This window comes from Cephus cinctus, unplaced genomic scaffold (assembly GCF_000341935.2).
Source record: "Cephus cinctus unplaced genomic scaffold, Ccin1 Ccin1_scaffold0048, whole genome shotgun sequence".
Lineage (NCBI taxonomy): Eukaryota > Metazoa > Arthropoda > Insecta > Hymenoptera > Cephidae > Cephus > Cephus cinctus.
The window spans coordinates 144413-157360 of NW_014332793.1; the positions used below are offsets into that span (position 1 = coordinate 144413).

Here is a 12948-nt window from a genome sequence, read left to right on the forward strand (position 1 = left end):
CAGTAAGTGACTGCAAGGTTGGTCACACGTCAAGCCATTCACGGTTTGGCTGAGCGTTCGAAGTTGTGCAAATCGCAGACGTCCTATGATTTGTAAACACATGTGTATAGTACAACTAACTTTACTTTACAAGATGTCTGATAAATAACAACTAATTACGATCAACTGTAAAGGGTACTTTTCTAATTCTCTCAAAAAGTATGTTAGCAGGTCCGAATGCGGTGAAGAAAATTAAGTGTATGTCGCGTGTAGCCCGATCAGCTGTACAACGTGTTTGAAACGTTATATTTACATTTGGTCCGGCCGATCTACCACGTCTCTGACACGGACTTGTTGATGTTTGGCCCGGTCGACATACCACATGTCTGACACTATATTGTAAGCTAAGGGGTTAAAAGTCTTCTGCTAACTTATTAGAGATTAGAAAAAGTACATTTTTGCAATATGATGATGCTGTGGTTCGGAGAAACACTTTTGGTTAGTTCTGAAAATACCGTCGGATGACGCTGTAAATAGTAATCCTAGTTCCGAAAAAAGCCGCTAGTTTCTTTTTATTAAGGATAACCCCCGGAGCCCTGTAGCTATCCCGCACAAGATTAAAAAAAAAGGTCAGGAAGGATAGGAAATCGGGTCGATCGACAAGATTGACGCAAAAGGTACGTTAAGTGCGAAAGACCTACCCCTACTCAAGGATTCACCGCAACGAAAGACCACAGACCATCGAAATCGGCTCAGAGGCAATCTCCCTACTCATCTCTGGTATCAGTGCAGTATCTGTAAAGGTTTTATGTTTCCTCTGTATCCGTCACGTTTAATTATTCCCATGCATCTTCCAGCAGTGGATGGGGATTGATAATAAAAGAAAGACAAGAAAAAAAAATCTGTACTGTTTCGCATTCACGTGTATCCTTCTGTAATCTGCCGCTTCGAATCTCCACGAATTTCATCTCTTCGAACGAATTCTGCATCGGCAGATACACAGGGGGTGGTGGGTTTAGCGTGCAACGATGCGCGACGATGGTACAGGGAGGGTTATGTTTGCCTGTGTCATGAGGGTGGAGATGCAAACACAGATTCAATTCCACTGACTATATACAGTCCCAACCACATATTCCCTTCCAGAGACGTCGTGACGTCCCAGAGAGCAACCGCAGCGTTGCCAGTGTCACTCACTTACGCGAATAGAAGTTTATTCGAAATCGTCGGTTGCGACAGTGTGTTCTAAGTCGTCCCATGAGAATCGTCAAATACAATGAAAACATGCTCGGCATACTCCGGTAATTAAATTGAATTTTCCGTGAGGCCATTTCAGGAGCTCATTGGACGGTTGCGTCGGCCATATTGGACATTGAAGAGACCTGTAGCGCCGTGGCTATGGCGACGGCGTCAAGCACGAGGGATGAAAAACTTTCATTAAATATACTGTCTAAAAAGCGATATGATTTAAAATGAAAGAAGAAAAACAATTTCGCAACGCAAAACGTATCTGCGCTCCTGCCCGACTGGTTAAACAGGTTATCAGTTTATGGCTGCCATAAAACGATTTTAAATTTCGCGGCACATGCCGGTGCATTCCTACGAGACCTCTTTTTCTTCTTCTTAGACCGATATATGTTTTACGCCGTGTTCACAGTCGTCTGTAACTCATCCTCCGACCCTTCCAAGCCAATCAAAATGTTCGTAACCCAGATGCTCCAATGGAATGGCCAATTGCCCAGGATTTGCTGTGCCAGTGAACTCGGCATAATAAGGAAAACCGTGCAGCGCCCATTGGATAAAACAGAATAAAGACTCTACCGGTACGTGGACTCGGCGTATTGCAGCAATCTATGCGAGCCTTGTAATTAAGGTCCATTGCAATTCCACTGCCATAAGCAATTATAACGTAATTGTAACTCTGGTATAATAGCGTTTGGCGAATGTTACAAGATAAGCTAAAGTGACGAATCGCGGATGACAAAAAAAAACGTTAACAAAATTAAAAATCGTCCCTCCTCTACTGATATCAAACGGAAAGGACTTTCCTCGCGGCTTTCGGTGGTGGAATAACAAGGCGCAGTTCGTGGTAGATATTTTATTTCCAACTTAGGAACTGAAATGCCCATATAATAAAAAATATTTATATTATAATAATTATTATTAAAGTAGGAAAAAAAAACAGGGGTTATTCTAAAATCACTGCTAGGTATACAAAAAAATGAAGGAAAGAAAAAACTCGCAAACGTAAATGAACATTAACTTTTCTTTTTCCTCGTTATTCATTAACCTCCGACCTTTTTGCACTTGCGCGCGCGTCACCGCGCACATATGCACACACGCACGCATACACATATCTATACACTCTCACACGTTTCTTCTCACTCATACACACAGATGTGATCATCATGCTAAAATTTGACATCTAAAAAAAAACAACACTGCTGTAACGTAACAATGGAACAAAAAAAATACAAAAATCTTCCCCGTGGGATTTGAACTTTTTAACATCCTCCTCCCCCATCCCTTACTTTTTATTCAAAAGATTGGTAGGCGTGTCTCTCAATCTCTCTCTCTCTCTTGCTCTCTCATCAAAAATAATAAAAGAAAATAATGATGAAAACAAAATGGAAATACCATATATGACTTATTCCATAATAATTTGATCCATCGTATTGAACAGGTGCTATCTCGTGTGATCTTACAAAGTCCTACCTAAGCAGTTTTATGGCACATATCTCTAATAGGGACCCATTTTAATTGGGCCTTGTCGCAAAGAAGGGTTGGGAAAGGAGTCGGCGGATGCTTGTGGGAAAATAAAAATAAAAAAAAGAAACCTTTAATTTTGCAAGCATTCGTCATAGTCGCTGCGTGTCTTAAAGGAAATGAATGTCTGTCATCATTCGCGCCACGTGGCAGTAACGAAAATAAAACACACTGCTGCGTTATCAGTACGTATGTGAAAACTGATTAGGGTGACTGGCGCCAATTTCAATATATTATTTAAAAAAAAAAAATCGCAGTCAAATCGTTACTAATGTACAGCGACCAAAAGGTATAACAGTTTTTTTTAAATTTTGGAGATCTGTATAATATAATTTTTTCTCCCTTTCAAACAAAAATTACGCAAATCCACTCACCCTCCAGCTCGCTTCGTAATTTTTGAATACCACTCACAACTTTCGCTCGAGACGCATCTTCCTTCTTTTTTTTCTAGTTCGATTTTACGTATCTCACTGAATACAGCATAGGTGGCTACGTAGTCGAGAATCACTTAACAAAGCACCAGGATTTCGAAATTTTACTAAATTCCTGCCATATTTCCCATCGAATACTACACTCCGTGTACGCACAACGTACAAACTAAAAACGCATGGCATTATCCTACGTCAGGTGTGTTGTTTCATGGTCGAGTGATAAGAAAGGATAGGTTTCTATTGTTAAAAACATAACAATAAAAATCACTGTCAAATTATTGTTTTTTGTTCTTGTTGCCGTTGACCTATTTATGCCAGGAACAATCATTGCTAATAACAATCGTATTACAGCCGTACGTCTCGCGAGGAGATACCCTATTTCATTATTTAAATAATTTCCATTTAAATTTCAATCCTTTCCCGCGTTTACTGGTTAGTTTCTTGTTTCTTTCGTTTAAATTTATTCATCTTGAAAGACATCGATATATTTCTTTTAAATTTGCTAGAATGGTCCGGTCAGACCGTACTCATACCGCGTACGTTTTATGTTTACAGATATTACGTTTTATAGCTCGTACCCCCCCTTTTTTTTTTTTTAATTATTTCGATCAAAATATCCTAAAAGGAGCATGTCGTCACGCTTCTACGATTTCTTTTATTTTATTCTTTTTTAACACGGATATACCAAGTGTCGCGAGAATACGTGGAAAAGCGCGAGTAACGTGCACGTGCAATAAATAAAAGGAGGGAAAAAAATATAAATTATTAATCAAGACGAAGACTCGCGGAGCGCATGAAGATATCGATGTCCCTTGGGCGTTGAAGTAATAATAAAATAATTAAAAAAAAAAAAAAAAAAAAAAAAAAAAAATAAATAAAAGGAGGGAAAAAAATATAAATTATTAATCAAGACGAAGACTCGCGGAGCGCATGAAGATATCGATGTCCCTTGGGCGTTGAAGTAATAATAAAATAATTAAAAAAAAAAAAAAAAAAACAAGAAATAATCACTAGTGTCTTCTTTCCATTAATTTGTAATAGATAATTGTAATTACATGAACGGGACTATGAAGAAGGCACGCGTGTACCCACGTTCCACGATCATTATTACGACGACATCCTGTACATTTATTTCGATATATAATAATAAACTTAAACGCGTAGAGTAATTATTCCAAGATAATGCTGAAGTTAGCTAACTTACTGTTTTACGTGTTCTATGTACAAATATATACAGTAGCGCTTTCGTTTGCCATTACATAAGGTTGCGCACATCCAAGAGCCGTGACTATTGATTACAGATTCAGTTTTCTTATTCCTCGTTTCATTGAATAATGAAAATTAGCTAACTTATTCGACAGGTCAGAATTGGCTTAGGAGTCATCCTAAATCTTAACCTTTTTTCTTCTTCTTCTTCTAGATAGATTATTTATATTCGTATATATACATTTATTTATTTATATACCCGGTGGTCCGTCGGCCATCCCTTCGCAATCCGCATTTATCACATCACACGTTGGAAAACTTATATGGGTGTTGGGAGTGAAGACATGCTAAATTAAAGAAAAAAGTCCGTCGCTCGTTAATTAAAAAATCGCATGTTTTATTGCGTCTCGTTAATAATCGCCGTGGCCTATGGCGAAAATTCACGACATTGTAAACCATCATAAAAACAATAAGAAAAAAAAGTTGCCCGTACGGTCTTTGCTTTTTTTTTCTCTTAAATACGCTTCCCTCTCACTCTTATTTCCTTTAATACTTAGGACGCTCAGACGCTTTTCTCCTAGGTGCGAATAAATCGAAGGGGTCGCGGCGACGCCAACCATTTTCTTTCTCTCCATATCTATACATCGTCCTTTGTCTCAAACATACTTTTAAAAAGACACACATACGGACACGCGCATAACTCTCTTGCGCAATCTCAACAATGTTTTTCACGTATACCGTTTGTTGCGAACATAAAGAAAATTACGTTTTATATTCATGCATGGACGCGTCCACAACTTTTATCACAGGGTTTGAAAAAATATGCAAATTTAAGCCATTCGACACTTTGACTCTCCAGGATCCCAGGATCGATTGCATTGACTCCGCCACGATCGTACCAAAGATTTAACAACACGCGCATGCGCATTGGATTAGAAACAAAAAATAAAATAAAAATGAAATAACAATATCGACAGCGGATAAAATAGAAATGGCGATCGGTCGAGTAAAGTAACAGCGAATCCATATATAATAATCCGTATTCAAACGGACTTATTAATTCTTCTTTCCTATCTACGACGAGAAGCCTGACGGTTCTTATACTGTCGCTCCTAGGGAATCCAGATTGGATTCCGCCATGAGGAATCCAATGTGAGATCCCTCATCGTCTCTACTTGGACGTAGGGACAGCAGGTTGATGCTGTCCGGTCATCGCCAGTCTTGGTTGCGAGGAGGCTAGTAACTCCTTGTAGTAAGTGCTGAGTTCCGGTACGAGGAATGGAGTTGACGCAGGCGCCATTGGCGGTGGAAGGAGACCGTTATAGAAGGCTGGATAATAAACGGGATCAAAAATCGGCAGGAACTTTCCAGCTGGGTTTGGCAGCTGCGAAAGGAAGGCAGGATTTTGCGGCAGAGCCAGCATCAAGCCAGTGGATACATTTGGTACGCTGTGTCGACGCGAGGAGTCCGACGGTTGTCTGTGATTAGCAGCTTCGTGCTGTTGCTGATGATGCTGCTGTTGCTGCTGTGGTATCATTGCTGATCTATCGCCTTCGCTCGTTCTGCGATGCTCCTTGGCTGCCTCGGCTTTCCTCCTCTCGATGGCCATTTGTTGCTGGGTCGCACGGCCGTAGGACGCATTGGCTACACTGTTCAGCTGGTTTAGATTCGGCACGTTTGGTATTACTGGATGATTTGGTTTTCTTGGTGTGTACGGCGAGACCGGTTCGCTTCTTGGTGGGTACTTCCCGTTTGCTTGTTGTCTCCTCTGAGTTGGCATTACGTTGTTTCGCGTTGTCGGGGTTGCCGGCATTTGCTGCTGCGGAGGTATGTGAGGTGGTGCACCAGCTGGATGAGACTTTTGCTTGGGATTCACTAGAGTGATCTCCAGATTATTGGATATCATTGTTCTACTGTCGAGCATATTTGGATAAGGTGTGAATGACTTCTTTTGGGGTTCCTGTTGCTTGTCTCTGAGGTTATTTTTCATTTCTAAATTTAAGGGACTGGGTCTGGGCACTATTGGCACCCTTACGATCTCTAGACTAGGTCTGGAAAAGGTTTGCTTCTCCCCTGACCTTTGAGTTAGGTCTAACACCCCGCTGCTCTGATTATTGCTCCTTGGTGGGTGAGGGGGTGGCTGTGGATGCTGGTGAGGATACTTGGTTGGTATCAAAATGTCCTTTGGATTCCCGTAGACCGTCCTCTCGTTGTGTGCGAAGATGGACCTGGACTGTGTTACCTTTGGAGGTACTATCCTGCCATTAGGTAAACCCGGAGGAACGAACCGATGATTACTATTACTTGGAGACGTCGATACTGCATTGGCATTCGCATTGGCATAGAGCTGCAGAAGCGTCGCGTTATTCGAACTCCCTAAATTGATGACTCTACTGTTCGCCACGTTGTTGTTGTTGTTGTTCAACGAGGTGTTATTATTATTTTGATGAGCGTGACTATTGTTGTTAATTGTGGGCTGCTTCGTGGGCGTTGGCAGTCGATTCGGACTGGGACTCTCATGTGGCGACGGTAGCATATGACTGATGTCCGGCGTAACTGTGACGGAAATGAGTTTGGGTACGGAGTTCGTCGTTACAGGCGTGGGAAACGGCGAGGCAGTCTTTTCTTCGGCTTTAGCGTTAAGCGTCGGCGCCATGGAAACCGGCGCTACAGTCGCCTGGATGACGCTCGGTCTAGCGTCCAGTTCCACGGCAGTGACCTCGAGTCCGCCTTCGCGCAGAATCTCGAGTTTTCGCTTCTTGAAGCTGGGAATGATGATCTTGTCTCTGCTGGTATCGCTCTCGGTCTCCAGGTCGATGACTTCCGGCGACCTGGGTGGGACTATTGGCTTTTCACCGAAGAGCGGTATGTTCTCTTTACCCTGAGCCAGCAGGGACGTCTGCTTCGGGTCCAGTTTCATCTCCTTTATGTCCTTCTCCGGTGGTGGGGTTAACGTAACGACGGTCGATGCGTTACTTGGGTTTGGTACCGTCGTTACTACTGGCAGACTAGTCGGCGGAGGACTTCCTGGGGCCACTTGTTGCGACATCAACGGACTGTTAAGTTGCCGTTCCAACACGCTCTGACCTCCCGTCGGGGTTGTCGACGGCGTGCTGCACGGCGTTGACGTCGGTGTGTTTACCGACGGAGGAGGACTCGGTAACGGACTACTCTGCGTTGCGGGTGATGTACTGTTTGCTATTATCGTGTTCAGCGATTTAAGGCGTTCCGGTTTCACCCTTACGCTACGCAACGAGGACGTCTTTCCACTCTCCGCTCTGGGTTTATCTCCCGGTAGGAAGGGCTGAAATAAAAGGGAAAATAGTAATTGTTGCCTTTGAGGAAAAGTGACAAAGATGTTTTGAAGGAATACTTCTTATACGACAGAAAGTTAATTACCGATGAGAGAATGGACTGTAATGGCGGTGGCGACACCGCCGTGGAAGTTGGCGTTCCCGGAGGTGGCGGTGGTGTCTGGGAGGAATGCGATGCCCCAGGTTCCTGCTTTACTTCTACATTGTCCTCGGACATACTGCTGGATTTGGTACGTCTACCGTGGGTCGGTCTCACTTTTGTTTCTTCTCCCTTCTGATGTCTTTCATAAGGCAGCAACAACCTGCGAATAAATCACATCGTTCGATTCGACGTTTATAATAGTAATATCGAAAACTCGTGCAGGTCATCAAAATATGAGAAAAAGCAAATAAACAAACAGAAAGAGCGTCCCGTCCGAGACTAATATATTGTCTTATTAGAAAATCCTTACCGTTCGTAATGCCTTCGCGTGATGGTAGCAGCACTGGTGGATCCGGTGTTGCCGCCAATGTCATCGTATATAGATTTCCATAGGCGTCCGGCACTAACGGAATCGTAACCACCCAAGGTCTGCACTTTCGTGTAGAATAGAAACAGATCAACTACAGAGAAGTAAATAAAACACAAACGTTAGCTATAACGTGAACGGAAAGTTCTAAGACGCCGGAAAATTGACCAGCAGCAATCAGCAACATTGTAGCCGTAAATAGGCTGAACAAAGTTGCTTGAGAAGTCGCTGTGGTAGAAAAAATAAATATTCTGACAATTTATTGTTCTATGCGAATAAAAATTCCACTCACTCTGTCTGTATCCCAATAAAGGCATTTTGCCGACCGGCGTGCCCCGGGTGTTCATGAACGTCTGTACCTCGGCCAGGAACCTCTTCTCCTCTGCACTAGTTTTTCGTTCGCTACGACGTACCCCGGATGCGGGTGGCCGGAGAGCTTGGACGAGGCTAGAGGACGTCGAAGCGCTCCGTGACGTCGAGGCGACCACCGACGCCACCGACGCTTCACTTTCGTTGCTCGATTCACCAGGAGAAGCGCTGCGCTTTTTACGCTTTCGTCGAGGCCGGCCCTTCAATTTTGGCGCTAAAAAATAAATATTGATTACATTTTTTTTTTCGTGATTTATTAACAGGATATGTGTAAGTGACAGATGCATAAAAACTTTTTTCAAATGACATATGACGTAATCACAATGAAAAAATATCACTCTCTTCCATTCAATCATTTTAATCCAATTGAATGACAATTTCTATAGATTTTATTTCAAATGTTTCCAATGGGTCTGTATACGTAGATGGATTTTCGAAATTTCGATAAAACAAATAGAAACGTGGTGTCACACGAATGTGACACCTTTTCCAGCACGACACACTCTAGACCACATGTAGACGATGGTGACACATTTGTATTTGATCCCGAGCGTCCCGAGTCAATAGACAAAGGCAGTTCATTCTTGTTTCCATTATCCAATTTCGAAATTCATTCCCAGACGATAGAAACTATAAACCTGTAGATGTCCGGCCAATTTTTTTATAAGATCGTGTATATATCAAGGCAGAACAGTTTATGCACGTTCAACGTATATCTTATACGAAAATATTGTGCAGATTTAAAGTTGATATGCATACGGAATAGTTAATTTGACATATCCAGGCCTTCGATTTTATAAAATTTCCGTCGGCTCTATGTAGAAACTAATCAAAATAAAATTTGACAACCATTGACTAAATTTACAATGACAACACGTACGCTGCATCGTAAAACCAATCTACACAATTATTTATCAATATCCAATATCTGTCAGTTGTCATATACTTTCAAGAGTGATACGACAACAGGCCAATAATACTAGAGAAAATTCTTATTTCCGAGAGAAGAAAAGTTCTTACAAATTATCTTAAAGTACACTATCTCGTTTCCTTGTATCCTCATGAAGATGCCCATCGTCCAATTAGTAAACACTTTTGTAACAAACAAAAAACACGTGTCCGGCGCGAAGCTTGCGTGACGCACTGAGTAACGTATTTCTGTCACGAAGCGGCTATCACTGCGAATAGAACACCGAGAACGGCAATGCTTGACACGGGAGAACGAAGACCCAAATGCAATTGGCAGGCGCACGCGTTACGACTGCGAGAAAAAGTGGGCCTAGTGGGGCGCTGCTTGGGCCTGTGGACGGTTAATGCGTTAACGCGACGTAGTAGTACCGGCCAAGCAGACGCACGTGAGCCTTACTAAAGTATAAACAAAACAACGTCCCAGACTGAGCGTTAAGGTCACGGCGTTACGCGAAACCATAGAAAATGAGGCTAAGCATTAGATAGACAAAGTAAACGAATGCAAGAGAATGAAAATAGTTATGGAAAAGATAAAAATATTTTGTTTCATGATTTATTTACCTAAGTGATTGCAAAGTAACTCGTGTGTCTCCAGATCAGGGTAGTCGAAAGTGTCCTTGCAGAAGAGTACCCTGGTGCCGGGTAACGCTGTGAAACCACCAAGTGCAGCTGCCACGGAGGAACATAACCAAGATGGCTCGGCACCCTCTAGTCTACGTAGTAGAGCTCGATACCGGCAGTACCTGGGATACGATAGCACTACGACTCTTGGCTGATTGTTGCTTTCATTTTTCTTCGACGAGCCGCAATTGTTCTCGTATTCTTTTTGTTGCTTCTCCACGTCCGAAAAATCGATACCAGGATCGGTCAGTACTTGTGGCTGTAGAATCTCCGGTTTTAAGGGACTGTTCTCTGGAGATGAGGTCGGTGTAGGGGGACAGGATACTTCCCTGCCGCATGACCACTCCAGGGACGGAGACAACCACGTGACCAGATCATGAACACGCACGACCACCTTTTCCGAGATTGTGAGAACCTCGTCCTGAAAGACAAGAAAAAGAACGGAACAAGATAAATATCGAAAAGTTTTATTTTATATTATTTTAAATAAGTAACATTTCCACCATGGGCCAAGTTCGTCTGTTGAGATCTACTTTACCGACCGCCTACGGTATTCTACCATCGAACCAATTCTTTTCACACAGAGGAAATAGAAGAAAGACAAAGTGGTGGTTTCTTTGTTATCGACTAATGACTAAAATCTCATCATTCGTAGTAAGGTCTTAATTATTTTGGTAGAATCACTTTTATCACTCTACTTACGTTCAGTCTATTGCATAAAAATTGTTTATGAATCACTCTTTACGCTATATAATTAAATCTACCTTACCAACCTCCATACGATAGCTAGCGACTCGTAACGGATGTTTAGTGAACTCACTTATCCATAGAATGTAATCTAACTATACATTGAATTGATGTAAATTACTGGCTCGTATAATATACATGGAGACTACATGTATACACATAATGTACAAAGGGGAAACTCCACGGTTTATGTTATATGCAGTGAGTAGATCGTTACCCAGACGTTGTTTTGACGATAATTTGATTGTGCAATAAACTACGCTCTACTTGCTGAGATAGACAAATGATTTAAAAAATAATCCAAGACGTATCGATCGATTCATAATAATCCCAAGTAGGAAACAGCCACCGAAGCGAAGATATAAAACATTTTAAATTCGTTAAAATTTCATTTATTTCGTAATGCCGACGAGCAATTCGACTCCGTCGCTGTGTTCGCGTGCAGGCTATTTATGAGACTCCAGTAATATCGCAGAGGGTTACTCGGGTAGAGGGGAAACGGGGTTAGGGGAGGGAACGTAATTTACTTTTCTCGAAAGGGTGAAGGTTTTCGTAAGTTTTCGAAACCATGACATTATATATACATGAATGACGTCTAACAGCTCCCGATAAGAAATGTAAAGCTTCTTCCGGACTTCATAAAACCTAAGAAATTACTTCTCTCGCAGTGGCTCGTATCCAAGCATAACAAGGTACGTCGACAAAATTTATCAAAGTGCTAAATGACTTTGTTCGATACCCATCTCCCACCGTGTCCCCTGTCCCGGATAATTATTTATAAACCCCTTCCAACCCCCCTACAAACTTTCCATCACCTCCGGACACTTTCAGAGTCTACAACGAACCGCCCAGGTTATTGCGCAACAACGATACTTCTCAATCAATTTAGCCTATTTTAGTATCACTGTCGTACGTTTTATTTCGCCCTGAGATTATTATCCGTGGCTGGATATCCCTTACGGATTCCGAGAAAGTGGATAAATAAAATACCGAGAAAGACGAGGGAAGCGACAAATCTCCCTCCCAAGGTAGAGTCTACGCCTAGTTCTTTGCTCCCCCTACGCTATCATCCCCCGATTTAACCTTCTCATTCCCCATCCGTCCAACACTGTATTTCGTTTAACTTTGCGCCATTGGTCTCACGCGAAAACTTCGAAAACGTGTTATTTATATGGGATATAAGGTTTTATTCGGTTTGGGAGCCACTGTTGTTGCCTGGGCTCCCACTGTCATCTTTTAGCTCACGCTCATCCGTACCGTTCCCTCCAAGTTGTTTCCAACAACCCTCTGGCTGCTAAAACCCATCGCTGCTACTTTCTGTTTTCCGATAGTAGCCACCTCTACCCCGTCCCACCCCCAGCGGCTCTATATTACTATGGATACTTTTCTTTTTCTTTTTTCTCCCCTCCCCACGCTCTCTTTACTCTTTCGTAAACCACCCACCCTCCTCTTCGCTCTTGTCTAACTCTTATATATACTCTCTGCTTTACACTCCTTTTCCCTTTAACTCTCCTTCTCCCTGTCCTAACACCTTCTATAGCCGTCTTTCTCTCTACGTGCACACATATACGTATATCTCTGTCTCTCTTACTCTTCAACGTTCGAAACAAGAAACCCAGTTCGCGGCGGTGACACGCGAAAGCCCAAATCACGCAGGAACGAATCGCTTAGGGGACTCGAGCCGAAGTAAGTGTTGCGTATATCAGGCTTCTACGATTGATTCACAACGTCGGACGTAACGTAAAGGAAACTTCGAATGGTATCTCTCTATAGGGAGATCCTTTTGTTATCCACGTCACTGTAAGCCCTATGAACTGTATAAACCCGACACGGGCTTTCGGGTTGCATACAAAGGGAAGGTTATAGAGACGCGTTTAGCCAAACCAAATAACCCGTCGTTACGTTGTTCCTGGAAATTTAATCTCGATACGGGATATGCACGTGGCCCCCCCCCCCAAAAAAAAAAAAAAAAAAAAAAAAAAAAAACAAAAAAAAAAAAAAAAAAAAAAAAAAAAAAAAAAACAAAAAAAAAAAAAAAAA

The 12948-nt window shown here is 42.3% G+C and overlaps 1 protein-coding gene across 3 annotated transcripts in view; it reads right to left on the bottom strand.

Annotated features, from left to right (window-relative positions):
• Positions 1-2610: 2610 nt before the first annotated feature.
• LOC107268245 (AT-rich interactive domain-containing protein 5B) overlaps positions 2611-12948 on the bottom strand; it is an 87841-nt gene continuing 77503 nt past the window's right edge. For 2 of the 3 annotated variants that reach the window (XM_015740837.2, XM_015740846.2), the window contains exons 3-7: positions 10102-10582; positions 8495-8785; positions 8146-8296; positions 7779-7995; positions 3694-7683 (exon numbers count right to left, since the gene is read on the bottom strand). In XM_015740837.2, coding sequence (XP_015596323.1) covers positions 5551-7683; positions 7779-7995; positions 8146-8296; positions 8495-8785; positions 10102-10582 — 3273 coding nt within the window. In that variant the 3' untranslated portion in view covers positions 3694-5550. Of the gene's footprint in view, positions 7684-7778; positions 7996-8145; positions 8297-8494; positions 8786-9591; positions 9847-10101; positions 10583-12948 lie in introns of those variants that run through there. The other variant, XM_015740854.2, reaches the window with a different exon arrangement.